General features: G+C 31.4%; 1 protein-coding gene across 11 annotated transcripts in view; it reads left to right on the plus strand.

The window, feature by feature from the left end:
- The window catches only part of DIP2 (disco-interacting protein 2), a 146,691-nt gene extending 139,679 nt beyond the window's left edge, over window positions 1-7,012 (plus strand). For 8 of the 11 annotated variants that reach the window (XM_088234804.1, XM_088234805.1, XM_088234806.1 and 5 more), the window contains 4 exons: window positions 3,322-3,446; window positions 3,744-5,293; window positions 5,392-5,650; window positions 6,564-7,012. In XM_088234804.1, the coding sequence (XP_088090930.1) occupies window positions 3,322-3,446; window positions 3,744-5,293; window positions 5,392-5,644 (1,928 nt within the window). In that variant the 3' untranslated portion in view covers window positions 5,645-5,650; window positions 6,564-7,012. The remainder of the gene's footprint in view (window positions 1-3,321; window positions 3,447-3,743; window positions 5,294-5,391; window positions 5,651-6,563) is intronic. The other 3 variants (XM_088234808.1, XM_088234807.1, XM_088234801.1) reach the window with 1 other exon arrangement.
- The last annotated feature ends 5,190 nt before the right edge of the window (window positions 7,013-12,202 follow it).

Genomic DNA, 12,202 nt, shown 5'->3' on the forward strand with positions numbered 1-12,202 from the left:
TCTTTTATAATTTAAATTACACTTTCTTCTTTTTCTTACATTTCTTAATGTGACTTAAAAAATATTGACATGCTGGTATAAGTCTTTTTTTTAGCAGGGCAATATAAAAATTTAGTAAAAAGTATTTTAATTTTTACTAAATTATTTCTTGCCAATGTTTTAAATATAATATATCTTAACAAATAAGGGAATATGGAAGTCAAGGCATTTACAGGGCGTATGACCTGTCATTGGCTGGTTTAAGTGCTCACTTTACACACTGTGTAACATTCACCATTTTGCCTTCTAGTTTTTTGTCTATGAACATTTGGACAAACTCAAATATTGTAATAATATATCTTGTCTGTTCACTAATAAAACTGATAAAATTCATTTTCATGTTATATTACTATTATTATATTCATTTATATTTATTATCTTAACTCTTTATTATCTTCTTTCTTTCATTACTGTTACTTCTCATTTTACTATGTGGCTAATGATTATTTTTATTCATGAAAAATGCATGCAAATACACTATTTCAAGTCAATGTGATATAATGCATTTATTATTTCAATAAATTCACAAAAATAATTAATCAATTTTAAGTTACCAACTATATTATTCTCTCTGTAATTACATACATCATTTTTGTATTGCTATTAAGCTGCACAAACTTTTAATCATTATGTATGTATTATGCTTCTTTGTTAAAAAATACATTGTAAATAAATGGTATTATTTTTATCATCTTAACATTCTCCACAAAATCATTCATAACTACTTACGCGATGATCTACTTTCTGCACAAGTTTAGTTTAATTTAATCACACGTCAATTATCTACACTGCAAGATATTGTGGGAACAATTTCCCCTTCTTTCAGTTAGGCTAGCGTCACACTTAGCGGAAATTCCATAGCCAACCATCCGCGGTGAAACACCAATACGTTTTATTGTATTCGTTTATTATTATCGGGCACACAATGCTTATTGATTCTTCCATTCTCCATGCGCGTATCTTCCATCGGCGTCTAATAGGCAACGCTGCATTGCACGTTTTCTGGGATGCGTCACATTCGGCAGACAGCCCTCGTCAATTGCACACGTACAGGATGATTGACACTGAAAGATTAATTTTGGAGGTTCAGAATAGAGTTCGCCTTTGGGATTCCAGAGACTGCATTGATTGAATTGACATTTGATAATATTCTAAAGACTTATCTGGATACTGTCTTAGTTTCTCGTACAAGATGTAAAATTGCCTCCTTTTTATTCTAAGGGTATTTAGGGGATGTACCCAATATTTCCTTTCTATTGTCTTGGTTTAAAGCTTCATAAATAGATATCACTTCTATAGGACCCATTTTACGTCCACGCTGTATAAGGCTCGGTAGTCTACTGATAATCCGCCATGGAATATGTAATGTGTCTGCTCGTTCGGTTGCGGATTTACTGCGACGGAATTTCCGCTGAGAGTGGCACTAGCCTTAGTTATACAAATATTTTGAATTCATTCAAGTCACTCTTATCTTACGTATAATTATTTTGTATTTCACTATAGTTTTTTTTTTGTTTAATTTTTATTTTACCTTAATTTCCTGGGCCCATTTCAGTTCTATGTTGCCAAGTTCGAGTTATCACAACTAAAAGTATTGATCCAATGATTTTCACTAACCATAAAGAAACTATTTTGATCATTAAAAAAAATATTTTGACTTCTGCACATTTTGACTTATTCACAAAAAATTCTACCAAAACTGTAATAACTGTAAATTATTTTAAAATCGTAAAAAAATACCTGCTAAGTGAATACGCAAACATGTAATAGTAAAACATTCCTAAATGCGCAACGAATTGTAATTTATCACCTTATGTGTGCGGTATTTTTTTATATTGTAAAACAAATAGATTCCTTACACTTCCATAGAAAAAAATAATACTCAATAGTGCCTCCACCTTTAATGTAACTACTTCCACTCGTCTGGGCATTGAATGTTAAAACAAGAATCTACTTCTCTTTTAACAGCTTAGAAATTTTACTGACATGACTGAATATGAAAGCTCTTTCTTAAAAGTTCTGAGAATTTTTGGGTGCGGCCATTTCACCGTATTAAGTAGAAAATTAACAAAAGAAATATATATTATAGTTTTGATATCTCGATATGGCTGTATAAACACTGATATATTTTCAAAGTGCATCTTGTTTGTACCGGTCCCAATATTTTCTATTGACAATATATATCTGTATTAAATTTACTATGGTTTTTTTTTTCGTAACTCCTTTACTTTGTTAAATTATTTTTACATTGTATTTACGATTAATATACATATTCTTGACTATGTGCAGTAAGAAGTTTGTCTTTTATTTTCCATACAATTATTTCCATATCAACATTGCGCCACAACAGTAATTAAAGAGGTAACTGAATAGCTTAACTAAATACTTTATATTGTGGACCTGAATCAAAATTTGGGTTTATTTTATATGAGATAACAATATATTCTAAATTTATATGCCTTCTGCCCTGTTTTTTTTTTCCATTTTCAGTCATATTTATATTATATACTTATTATTTTTTTGTCGGGTTATTATGGTTTGAATTTTCAAATGTATCAACCGCATACTGTATGTACCTATTATAATGCAATTTATTTTAAATCAGAATTGATTAATAAAATGTGTAATGTCTCAGCATGGTATTGATTGGTTCAATATTATATAAATTGTGTGATGCGACCTATCAAGGGTTTTGGCAATATAACTTAATGTTACAGCTACTAAAGTACATACTATGTTGGGGGTCAATATGTAAACTAATAGTAAAATTCCAAGAAAAAGCGTGACTGTGTTTGATTGATTTAAATATTTTTCAATTTTAGAGGACTGCTGATTTGCAGTTATGAGAGACAAACGTTTAAATATTTACACTTTTTACGTTATATTAATTATAAAATATGATATATGTGTTGTACACACATGGGCTTGTTTTCATGCTGTGAATCAAAAAATATTTTGAATCCGAGTACCTCAGTCAGCCTTAATAATTTCACAAATTGAAAAATATATATTATGGAACCATCAATGAGACATATGTTACGCATTGTGATATTGTATCAAATTTGCATTATAATGACCGCATCTTACCTGTAAGATAGCTAATATTTTATGCGCTGGTTTGTTTACGTCAACTTGCAAGGATTTATTGAAATTGGATCTAGAGTCACAGTTTGGTTGAGTAGGCAATTGGCCAGGTGGTCAAAGATTTGGCCGGAGAATTTTCAGTTACCTCTGTTGTGGCAATGTTTACCTGTGTGTTGTGTGGTGTGACACCGACAACAGGCGAGTGTGTTGCAGACGTGGGGCCGGCATCCGTCATCGTGGGGAACCTGGTGCAAGGGAATCGCCTCGCCTCCGCCCAGGGCAGGGACATGGGACACACCGACGACTCCGATGCGACCAGAACGGTAAGATTTCTATTACATCACAACAGATTGAGGCCAATAACGGTAGTATGGTAATTACCTTATATAGAGCAGCATTGATCCTAACTGTGCATCTGTTTCATTTTCAAAGAAAAATGAACCAACAATCCTTTGGATGTGTGCTGTGTCAGAACAATTAGTTATGTTTTTATTACTTGTAATTTTTAATAAACAAAAATAAGTTTTTCTCTTTTGATTGTTTTGTGTTTGGTTATACAATTTCTTAATAAATTACTTTTATATATGAATTGTCTAAAATGATTAATTATTTATTTGCAGTTTCAATTTATATCTGAAATCCTGCGATGGCGCGCCCAGTATACATCTGATCATATCATCTTCACATTACTCAACTCTAAAGGAACTGTTGCCAAAGTACTTTCCTGCTCAGAACTGCACAAAAAGGCTGAACGCATCGGCAACCTTTTATCAGAAAAGGGTCGAGTTAATACTGGAGAACATGTGGCTCTAATCTTCCCACCTGGCCTGGAGTTGATTTGTGCCTTCTACGGATGCCTTTATGTGGGAGCTGTTCCAGTTACCATACGACCACCGCACCCACAAAATCTTCAAACTACCTTACCTACTGTCAGGATGATTGTTGATGTCAGTAAATCAGCACTTGTCTTATCCAACCAGAATGTTATCAAATTGCTCAAATCTAAAGAAGCCAGTAATGTTGTGGACATCAAATCATGGCCGATGATCCTAGATACGGATGATATGCCAAAGAAAAAATTACCCATTACATACCGTGCACCTACAGCGGAAATGTTAGCCTATTTAGATTTTAGTGTTTCAACCACTGGAATGTTGGCTGGCATTAAAATGTCTCATGCAGCTGTTACATCACTATGCCGCTCTATGAAGTTGGCCTGCGAATTATATCCTTCTCGACATATAGCTCTATGCTTGGATCCCTATTGCGGCCTAGGCTTTGCTTTGTGGTGCTTGAATAGCATCTATTCTGGCCATCATTCTATTCTTATTCCACCATCAGAAGTAGAAGTGAATCCAGCATTATGGCTAAGTGCTGTTTCCCAATACAGAGTGAGAGACACATTCTGCTCTTACGGAGTAATGGAATTATGTACTAAAGGATTGGGAAGCTCAGTAGATCAACTAAAAGCGAGATCAGTGAATCTAGGCTGTGTAAGAACTTGTGTTGTTGTTGCTGAAGAGAGACCCAGGATCAATTTGACTGCTTCTTTTTCTAAACTGTTTTCTGCCCTCGGGTTAAGTCCGAGAGCTGTTTCTACTTCTTTTGGATGCAGAGTTAATATAGCTGTATGTTTGCAAGGAGCCTCAAGTCCCGAACCCTCGACTGTGTATGTTGATCTCCGTGCTCTAAGGAACGACCGAGTATCATTGGTTGAAAGAGGAAGTCCACACTCCCTTTGCGTGATGGAATCGGGGAAGCTATTGCCGGGAGTTAAGGTCATTATAGCTAATCCAGAAACCAAAGGACAGTGTGGAGATTCACATTTAGGAGAAATTTGGGTTCAATCACCACACAATGCAAGTGGGTATTTCACGATTTATGGTGATGAAAGCGATTATGCTGATCATTTTAATGCCAAATTAGTAACTGGTAATACTGGAGAAGTGTATGCCAGAACGGGGTATCTCGGTTTTCTGCGTCGCACTGAGGGAGCTCCTCGAGGGGGCGAAGAGGGGGGAAGTGATGTAGAGGGGGATGGCGGAGACCAACATGACGCTGTGTTTGTAGTGGGAGCACTGGATGAAACCGTAGTAATGCGTGGCATGAGATACCACCCTATTGATTTTGAAAATTCAGTCATGCGGTGTCATAAAAAGATTGCTGAATGGTAAGTCTACTTATGACTTTCTTACTTTCTATTAGGGGTTATCTGACTATATATATTATATATTATTTGTTTGATTTAATTTTTTTAATACATTTTAGCGCGGTTTTCACTTGGACAAATCTCTTAGTGGTGGTGGCTGAGCTAGATGGAGCTGACAGCGAAGCCCTAAACCTGGTTCCGCTTGTGACCAATGCAGTGCTGGAAGAACACCACTTAATAGTCGGAGTGGTTGTAGTGGTAGATCCCGGAGTTGTCCCTATCAACTCTAGAGGAGAAAAGCAACGAATGCACTTGCGTGACGGCTTTCTCTCTGATCAAATAGATGCTATCTACATTGCGTACAATATGTGAATTACGGTGAGCTTTTTGGAACAATCCTAAGATTGCCATCACATTATAATAGATACTTGTGGATTGGCCTTATTCAATTATTAATGGAATTGTTCTTAGGTATATTGTAAAGTAGTAATATAACTTTTCTATCAACCCTACCAATGCAACTGAATCATTAGATTTTTTCTTCTTACTTAATTTTATTAAAACTTAAAATTTTGAAGAATGAGAAAAGAAAAAAAAATACATAGTTTGTTTGGATTGCTTCCATATTTCTTCATATATATAAAGGATTTACGTAGTTAAGGAAAATGCTGTCGTTGTGCAATTACTGGTTTATTTATACGTCCTAACGGTAAGAAGTTCTAAATCAGAGAGAGAGTTCGCGATGGCTCCTTGCTGACAGTCGCCTTTTCCTATGGCTCACTCTCGCATCATGTGACTGGCACAATAGCGACATCTAGGGAGTAGTGAGTGTCACTACTTTACTGCAATGTATCATCAGGAATTAAAGTAGTTATTATTTTTAAAAAACGAAAAAATATGTTTATAAACCAACAAATCATGAGATTGAAACCACATTTTGTTCAATTATACTGTCATAAAACTGGTGAATCACCATGCTGTTAAAACTGTAAATGCTATGAAAATTCTGTTTTTATCATTTTTAAAAACTTAATTTTATCTTAATAATATGTAAAGAATGTCTTCTTTCAGGGGCTTCAATCCTATCCATCTAATTACAAATTTAATTGAGAATGTCAATAATTTAATAAACTATTGTTTTTGTAGATATTTCGTGATGAAATTCCATAGTTAATGATTATATTAGATATCACAAAAAAAATCTATTAAAAACAGTAAAACTTAACCAAGTAATTTTATTGACATTGATCAAAATCATTAATAAACTCATGTTTTTCTTACTTGATTTCAGATATATGATCTGGACTAATGGAACACGCTAAAATCCTCGTATTTGTATATCACTGTGTTATATTACAAAATACTGGTTTTCTATATTTAAACTACTTTATTGCATATACTAGAATAATTCTTTCCATACAATCATATTGTATTGTCCCATTTTAATTGGAGCTGCTTTATTTCCTTTCATAGTCTTAAAAGTTAAATTATTTTATGAAACTCTTACCTCGGTAAAAGTCAGTCAGTGCTCACCTGTTGAGAAAAAGACTGCCCTATGAAGTTGGTATTCTTATACAATGTTATAGAAATATGATACTACTACTCGCACTAACGTCGTAATGTTCAATACATTGTGTTTAAAACATTGAGCAGTACATATATGTACTATAATTTATGATATTTTGTTTTACTTTTGTGAAAGCATTAAGTTAATGGATCACAGAAAACTACTCACAAAAAGGAAAAGATGATAAAATTTTTATTTATGTTTACAGTTCGTCTTCCTAATCTTATTGAAAGTACATGTGTATTGAAAATTGTCAAAGGAGGAAACAATCTATTTTGTTATTATGACATCTTTTTTATAAGTAAAACACTAGATTGCTACATCAATCGCAGCGTATCTCTATCATTTTCTTACTCGATGACAAGATGATCAGTCTTACGCTACTGGTGCCAGTCCAGAGGACTACGAAATACTGCTGAATGAAAACACCTTATAATAAATACTTTATGGCAACCTAGTCTGAAATTGAATCCGAGACCTAATGTGCAGTAGGCAAACACGCCAACCACATAATTTAAATGTGAATATATAATTATTTTTTTTCATTTAAGCTTGTTTTGCACGGTGCAATAAATGGTACCATAAATTTTACTATTTCATGTCTAAACTTCTACATTTAATTATCTGTACATGGTAAAATTAAATAAAGTCACTATTTTCAGTAACATTGTGCCCAGTAAATTTAATAATATTCATGAAATTTTTTAAGTAGAAGTCAATAGGAATGGGGCAATCTGTATTGTGTACATCCATATAATTGTTACAGAAGATACATTTAAAATATCCCTTTAGAGTATTTAATTTACAACTCATGGTTTATTGGTTAATGTGTTATGTGTTGGACTAATGTATGTACATAAGATCTCTGGTTTTATTCTCGACTCAGTCAAAAGTGAAACATTTATAAGTGTTATAAATCATTATCTTCCTAGAATTAATAAATGATGAATCAGTTCTTCGATTTAGTATTCTACGTGTGGTTGGAATGAGATGGATACTTTATATTTATGTACATACATATTAGTAAAGATTAAAGTTTTTTTAAATTTATAATGGACATAAGTAAACATTATTTAATTGACCATAAAAAATTGTGAAAATTATTATTATAAAGAATTACACACCAATCTAGAATTCAATCAATCTTATTCAGCACGTCATCGACGTCGAGCTTATAAAAAGTGCTGGATTTGTATTAAAAAACCAAGATTAATATTTAGGTATAAATATTCATTTTTGTTCAATATTGAACTGACATACTGCTGAAGAAATTACAGTACTCACTATTCTTAGTGAAAAAACAATTTTCCTCGTATAAAAATACGAAGTAGTTCCGTATTTTGTCGGTCTTAATGGGGGCATTTGTAACTGTCACAAAGTATTCTTTAGATGTTGAATAAAATTTTGGTCAAGTCAAACACATGAAAAAATATTGATTACATTTCACTAACTGATCTGGGTGTTATATTAAATAATCTTAATCCTTGAATCGTTTGTTTAAATTCTTCATTCAATGTTACCACAAAAACACTATACCGTGAGACTCGCACATCAAAATTGTGCATACGTCATTTTGTGGAGAAATCTTGAATCTAATGTAAATTTGACCACATATATTCAGTTGGTATATTAAACAACTATGATACCATTTATTGCAAGTTCTTTATTATAATATATTTTAGTTAAGATCAGTTGAGATTTTTAATCATCATTAGAATAATATATAGTACTATCTCTTAGGCTAACATTATATACTGCTCAGTGTTCTATTTTTTTCTGAAAAAAATCTTTATTGTTCTGATAAAATATATTCTCTCCAGAAAAAAAAAGACTGTGTACATTATTGTATACGCAGTTTAATAATAAATTTTATACTACGCACCCAATATATTTTAAAAGTATTTTTCTAAGTTGGTCAGTATGTACAAAGGTTTTATTTTTAGCAGTATTTTTGTACGTTACAAATATCTCTCGGTATTATTCCACATAAATGCATTTAATTAATTTATGTTTCGGCTTGTGCATAATATGTCTCGAATGTACCTGTTTTTTTTTTGTTTTTTTGAAAACCAGGGTTTTATTTCACTGTACTAAAAAATACTCCGAATGAGTATCTTACAGTTGATATAACATGCAAAATATTATGGATTCTTAAAAATTGGAAACGGAATGACCCCAAAATTAAGATTCTCTTACTGTAGTGTATTTTATACATTCTTCTCTATGATAAGTTCTATATAATGAATACAATAATTAAGATAAGAGTTCAGTACATTATACATACACATAGTATAATAGTAGGTGATTAACAATCTGACGGTCCTTAAAAATGGCATTTAAAGAAACATAGGTCATTGGAGGTTGTGCAAAAAAATTCCCTTGTATTTTGTAATCCTTCTCCTCACATAATAATTCAAATAATTATTTTTGCACAATTGCTTTTTAAAAGTAACTTGAATGTATTCAATCCAAGCTCAAACCCCCATGCAATACGTGGCCTGTTTTCTGCCAGTTTCATTTACTTTACTAGACTTATATCACTTAGGACCGTTTACAAACTATAGTTTTATAATAAATTTTAATTAGCCAGTCGGTTAAAGTATTAATATTGAATTCGTGATATGTATATTTTTAAAAAATATCTTTTTTTGTCATTTAATTTTAATTTTAGTTGTGTATATGATCTGGGAGCTTATGTGAAGTGTTTTTTTGCAAATGTGTTGCTGGTTTTTTAAATTGTATTTATTTACAATAAGACTCACTTAAAATTGTATCAAAAGTCAAAGTATATTATTATTAATTTCCATTGTGTATTATATTCATATGACTTCAAAAACTATTACCATATTCATAATTCTGCGACTTGGATCTATAGTGGCCAATTTTGTAAATTGTTATATTACAGGAGAGCAATTATTTAACCATTTTGTGGTGTTATAATGAACTGTTTGATGTATTTGATAACAATATTAATAAAATGCATTACAACATATGTATTTGTGTATAAAATAGTTAAATATACAAGTTTTTTAATTGACATCGACCCTCGACAAAATGGTGGCAAGAAAATATGAAATCTGACATTGGCACTTCTAGATCCGAGCCACGGAATTTTTGGACCATCTGGAAGATAATATAAGTGTTATATTACATTAAATACACAAAAAATGCACAAATCTGAAACTTTATTTGGAGATCTTGGTTTTCATTATTGCATTTATTCAGAAAATAAAGATTAAATTTTCTTTAATCGTTCATATTTCATTACTTCAAAGTGGTTAATTAATTAAGTAGCTATTTAACATTCAAATATGACACCTATTTTAACATTCAAATTATGCCATAAACCATAATTTATTTTTACAGTCAAAAGTGGATTTAATTCCATGTTTTTGCAATTTAAGGAAACAGATGCAGCACATTTTATTATTTTTATTGTCGATGAGTTACAAGAAAATCTAGACTCTTGAATAAATGTCAGAAATGCATAATTTTGGTCGATAAAGGCTTAAAAAATGAATAACGCACTCTTGTTTTGAACCAATTCTATTTATTTTTTAAACTTTGTTTTTGGTGTAAATTATAAACTATCAAAAAAAAAATGCAATTAGGTACTTACAGAAGGATGTGCTTTGAAGAGTCGAACTTGGTTATTACTAGAAAAATGGAACCGACTGAATTTGCTCTTTATAAGCATTACCCGTTTTACCAGATAAAGGTTTTTTAAAAAAATCCAATTGCAATTACATATTATCACAATGTAAATAAATAATTCATACTGATAATTTAAAAATAAAACTATTGAGGAAAATTATTATAAATGCTTACAAACATACTTACCACTTTTTTAAATATGTTTGTGTCCGTAATGTTCTTTTCAAATGCAGTTCAATCAACATTCTCATTTTTCCACAGTGTTGACACTGTGGATAAGGATAGAGAAAACTTTTTGCACACTTCAACATTTCTTGCGCCACATTCTATTTCACAAATTGTTGCCACTTTTTCACGAATTGAGAGACTTGTATCTGAAATTTATTTCCTCTTGTTAGTAAACATGTTTATAATTCAAGGGTTAGTTCCCAACTGCGCTGACATCACCCACTCGTAATGTTTATTATGCATTGACCATAGAACATTAAAAATACTGAAAACAAGGATGTCATTCTATAACAAAAGAAATTGTAAATTGTTACGAGGTTCTGAGCTGGTATATACTGAGTTCACAGAGCTTGAATTTTTTTACCTACAAGTTCAACCACTTTTTTAACGTCGGCGAAAAAATTTATTAGTTGCTTAGATACTTACATAGTGTCATAAACGTAATCCGATCCCAATGCTTAATGGCATCAGTCCTATGTTAGCTGCCTGTTTGGGTTTAATTACTTGGGTTCTTATTTCGAAAATAATGTTTTTAAACAATTAAATAGTTTTTGCTCAATTGTTGACAGCATTTATTCAGTGTGTCCGAGAAGTAGCCCACTATAAAATGATAAATTTAATGAGAATACCATAAACTAAAATATCAACGAATGTTTCCTCATTACATCTTAGATCTCGCTATTTCCGTGAGCATTTTAACCAAGCTCGACTGTATTACGATTCCTCCTGTCAATGCCTAATTATTTTCAAGTATGGTAGAAAAACATTTAAAACGGTTCTCTTGGTTAAATTATGGTTTAAAACAGTTTTATTTATATTTTTAACTATACCATTAACTTGGATGCAGTCAATAAACAATAATTATTTCTCTTATAAACGAAACGAAGATTGTTTTTGTGGTCTGCAATTCTAATGTGGTTATTCCTACAAAATTATTTACTAATTTTATTTATTGTTGTATTGCACGAAACTATGTGCAATAAGTTTTAAAAAATAATATAGCTTAATGTTTATTATTCATTATTTACTTTTAGTTTTTTATCCATATATTATTATGATTACAAAATATGTATTATGCCATTATAGCTTTTTATGTACAAGGCTCTAGTCTTTTCAAAATTAATGACATGAAAAATTGAAGATATTGGAAGCAGTGGGAAGCTTTGTACTAGCATTGTAGTCAATATAATGTGTGAAAGTTGTAAAACACGAAAGGTGAATGGATTCATTGGAAATAGCTATGTACTCCTATATTATAGAAGGCTCAATGTTAATTTGTAATTTGTTTTGTACATCTTCGAAATTTGTGTCGTAGCAGAAATATGTTCAATAAATGTACATTCATAATGATTTTTGTCTTATATTATTACCAAACCTTTTTTCTACTTATTTAATAGTACAGTAATCAAGGAGAGGGGAACAATAATATTAATAATGAACAGTTACCTAACCGACAATTAGTTGATCATTCGGATATTTTT

The sequence above is a fragment of the Micrasema longulum genome, unplaced genomic scaffold, assembly GCF_059751315.1.
Source record: "Micrasema longulum isolate JH-2025_06_02 unplaced genomic scaffold, ASM5975131v1 h1tg001290l, whole genome shotgun sequence".
NCBI classification, from domain to species: domain Eukaryota; kingdom Metazoa; phylum Arthropoda; class Insecta; order Trichoptera; family Brachycentridae; genus Micrasema; species Micrasema longulum.